Here is a 3115-nt window from a genome sequence, read left to right as displayed (position 1 = left end):
GAATCTGAGTCAAATACCAGAAGAACCATTGTCATAGTATCTTTATTTGAAAAATAAAGAAAAATCTTTGGGATATGTAAATTGAATCTCGGACAATATGTTATATTTGACACAATTTTTTTGCTATAAGAAACCTGACAAAAAGTTTTACGGTCTTTTTACGAAAAGTTTTACGCTGTAGTCTTTTTTAAATGTGGTCCAAGAAGATTGTGAATTCAAAAATAAGGTCAGATGGAGTAAGGAATAATTCAGAATAAATGTCAAGAAAGAACTAACCCTTATCAATTATATTAGTAGCTGGAATAGTTGAAATAAGATATTATCTATCTTATTATTATTTATTAAATATTATTTCTGATATTATTTTTTTAAGACCTGATTATTGGTGCGAAACGAATTTTGGGTAGGCCTCCTTATTTACAACACCACAACTGCGTTTATTGGTAAAAATAAGTATGTCATTCATTATTTTTAAGTATTTAATTCATTATTAAAGATTCAAAAATAATTTTTGAAAGTAACAAAAAGAGTTATAAACTTGATATGGTGATAAAAATAAAAATTCATGTTTTTGTCCACTTTTAGAATGTGATAACTAAATATGGATAATTTAATACAATTCCAATATATTCCTTACCTAGTAAAATTGGACGAATCCTTCCTTATATAAAACTTAATTTATGTTTATCCCAACTTCTGTGGTTTAAGCTGAATTTGTTATATCGAGTACCAATCAAACTTTATAATCTATCATAGCGATTAAATGCATTAGAGAAATAAAAATTGAACTCACTTGAAGCACATTTTGTTGGGTTGCGGAGCGCATTCCCTCTTGATCACTTGGGACTCAACACAGAGCGAGGACAACCATAGGATGGCAGCGAGATGGAGGTACTGCAGGGAGAAGGATATGGACAGGCACAGCTCCTTATCCTAAAACAGAGTTAGAATATATTGCAGATATGTATATTGATAATTACTTGATTATTTTTACCATTTATGATTTCACAATAAATTAATGAATTACAGATAGCCTTTAAAACAAATTAAAGTATCGATCCACTACAGACTTTAATTGGGAGTTATAAGGTGACAAATAGTACAGGCCTCTAGGTTAAAATAAAAAAATGAGGATTTTTTTTAGAACATTCTAACAATAAAATAAAGTGTCAAACAATAAAATTAATCACTAGCGTTGTATTATTATGTATAACCTTCAAATTTATTGTTGTTCTATAAATTTCAAGTTTTAACTTTTCGGTTGCTTTTTTATTTCTGCTATATAATAAAAACAAAATCTTGAAATTTATATAAAATTTTGTGTGAACTAATGCCATACATGATTAAAACAAGATCAAGATGGCGGCCAACAAAACGAATTGTTCAAGTCTCTTAGTAGGTCTCTGTCTTGGTAGAAATTTATTCCTCCAAAACAATTCCGAATCCGGTTGAGGATAATTTCTTTTACCATGAAGCACTACGCTCTTACCCAGTATTAAAACCATAATCTATTTTATTATAGTAATTTATAACTACGGGTGTGGTTTGTGTGATAAAAAAAATTAAGACATTATTTTTACATATGTATGTGATAAAAATATAGAATTATTTAGTATAATTACAAAAAAAAAAAAAGGAAATCAACCTTAAAAGGCCTTGAAATAGACAAAATGCCATAGAAGTTTTTTTTTAAATTTATTTATTGTTATTTACAACTGTATACACATATATAAAACAAGTAAATTTGCTGTATGTGACATAGTGACATGATACAAACATGTGGAGAATCTACCCATTTTAATAAATATATATAACTGGATTTTTTACTTTATTTATATATAAAATAATTTTGTCTGTTTAATAGAGGTTTGCGTTAATATGGGGTTAGATTAAAAAGTGCACACAATTAAATAATAGAATTACTTCATATTACCCTGTAAGGTGTGTGAAATAACTCAAGAAATTCGGAAAATAAAACTATACCTAATGCATACATTTTTAAATATAATTTTTTGTCAGTATAATCAACAAACAACAGCATTGAGTATTTTTTAAATATATATTACTCACACCTTGATTCAGTGCATAGTGAAAATTGCTTTCTAGAATAAAAATTGATTCTTGTATCCGGAGTGAAGGGGTTCCTTAATTGAGGGGTTGAAATACATTAGATATGTATGTTGTTTTATAAGACCTTATCTAGTTTGTTAAGTTCGATTTCCGTTACATAGGAGTGTCCTTCAGGAGAAGATTCAATGCATGTATGTGATGTATAACGAAAAAGCTAATTGGAAAGAATTATTTCTTTACTTATTAATTGAATAAGTGTGGAGGGTTTATTAATATAATTTAGGTATAACAAAAAAAAAAAACTTTAGTCTGAGAATAAAAGAACATTTTTAGAGTTAAGATTTCAATCTGCACCACAATTTTTTTTCTTATAAGAAATGTGGTTGAAGAAAGGTTTGACTTGAGTTCTTTAATGGCTTGTGGTGAATCTCAAGCTTATTTATAGCTTGTATTTTTAAAGATATTATCATCACAACCTTTATTATGATTCCTTTGTTTCCTTGGATCGTTGTTGCGGTTTGAAAAATCATATTTTTGATGTTAAGAAAAGTCAGTAGCTAGTCGAATAGTACAAGTGTTCGTAGAGATTTCACAGGACAGTCGAGGGCTTAGTATTAATTTACAGAAAGCATTAATGTTGTATTCATACCGTTTTGGCTGTGTTAGCAATAAGTATTTTTTTGAATGATTTTATTAACGTGAGGTATAAATATATAAAATAGTCGTCATTTTTGATGATTACATTTTTAATATTGAAATATTTTTTTAAATAAAATCCCGGCACATCATAGAGTAAAAGATTGAACAAGAAAACATAACGCTGTTTTACTTAAACTGTAATACACGTGAAAAAATAAAATAAAAATTTTTGATATATTTAAATACGTTAACATGATATGAAAAATCATTGTCTTTGAATAAACATTTTAAATAATTGTTCTAAATTTAACGTAATAATGGAATAATATTGAATAAGAACTATACAGGTATAGTTATACCTTTTGTAATATATTGGTATTAATAATGTAGCAGGTCATATTATTAT

At 27.3% G+C, this 3115-nt stretch overlaps 1 protein-coding gene across 1 annotated transcript in view; it reads right to left on the bottom strand.

Moving 5' to 3' along the window:
• Positions 1-3115, bottom strand: part of LOC106678398 (adhesion G protein-coupled receptor E4) — a 551070-nt gene that overhangs the window by 35259 nt on the left and 512696 nt on the right. The window contains exon 4 of the mRNA XM_067053511.1: positions 794-933. Within this exon, the coding sequence (XP_066909612.1) occupies positions 794-933 (140 nt within the window). The remainder of the gene's footprint in view (positions 1-793; positions 934-3115) is intronic.

The sequence above is a fragment of the Halyomorpha halys genome, unplaced genomic scaffold (genome assembly GCF_000696795.3).
Source record: "Halyomorpha halys isolate HHAL.00 unplaced genomic scaffold, Hhal_1.1 Scaffold140.1, whole genome shotgun sequence".
In the NCBI taxonomy this organism is placed as follows: domain Eukaryota; kingdom Metazoa; phylum Arthropoda; class Insecta; order Hemiptera; family Pentatomidae; genus Halyomorpha; species Halyomorpha halys.
The sequence above is the reverse complement of the archived record's forward strand: the minus strand, read 5'-3'. Positions and strand labels throughout refer to the sequence as shown.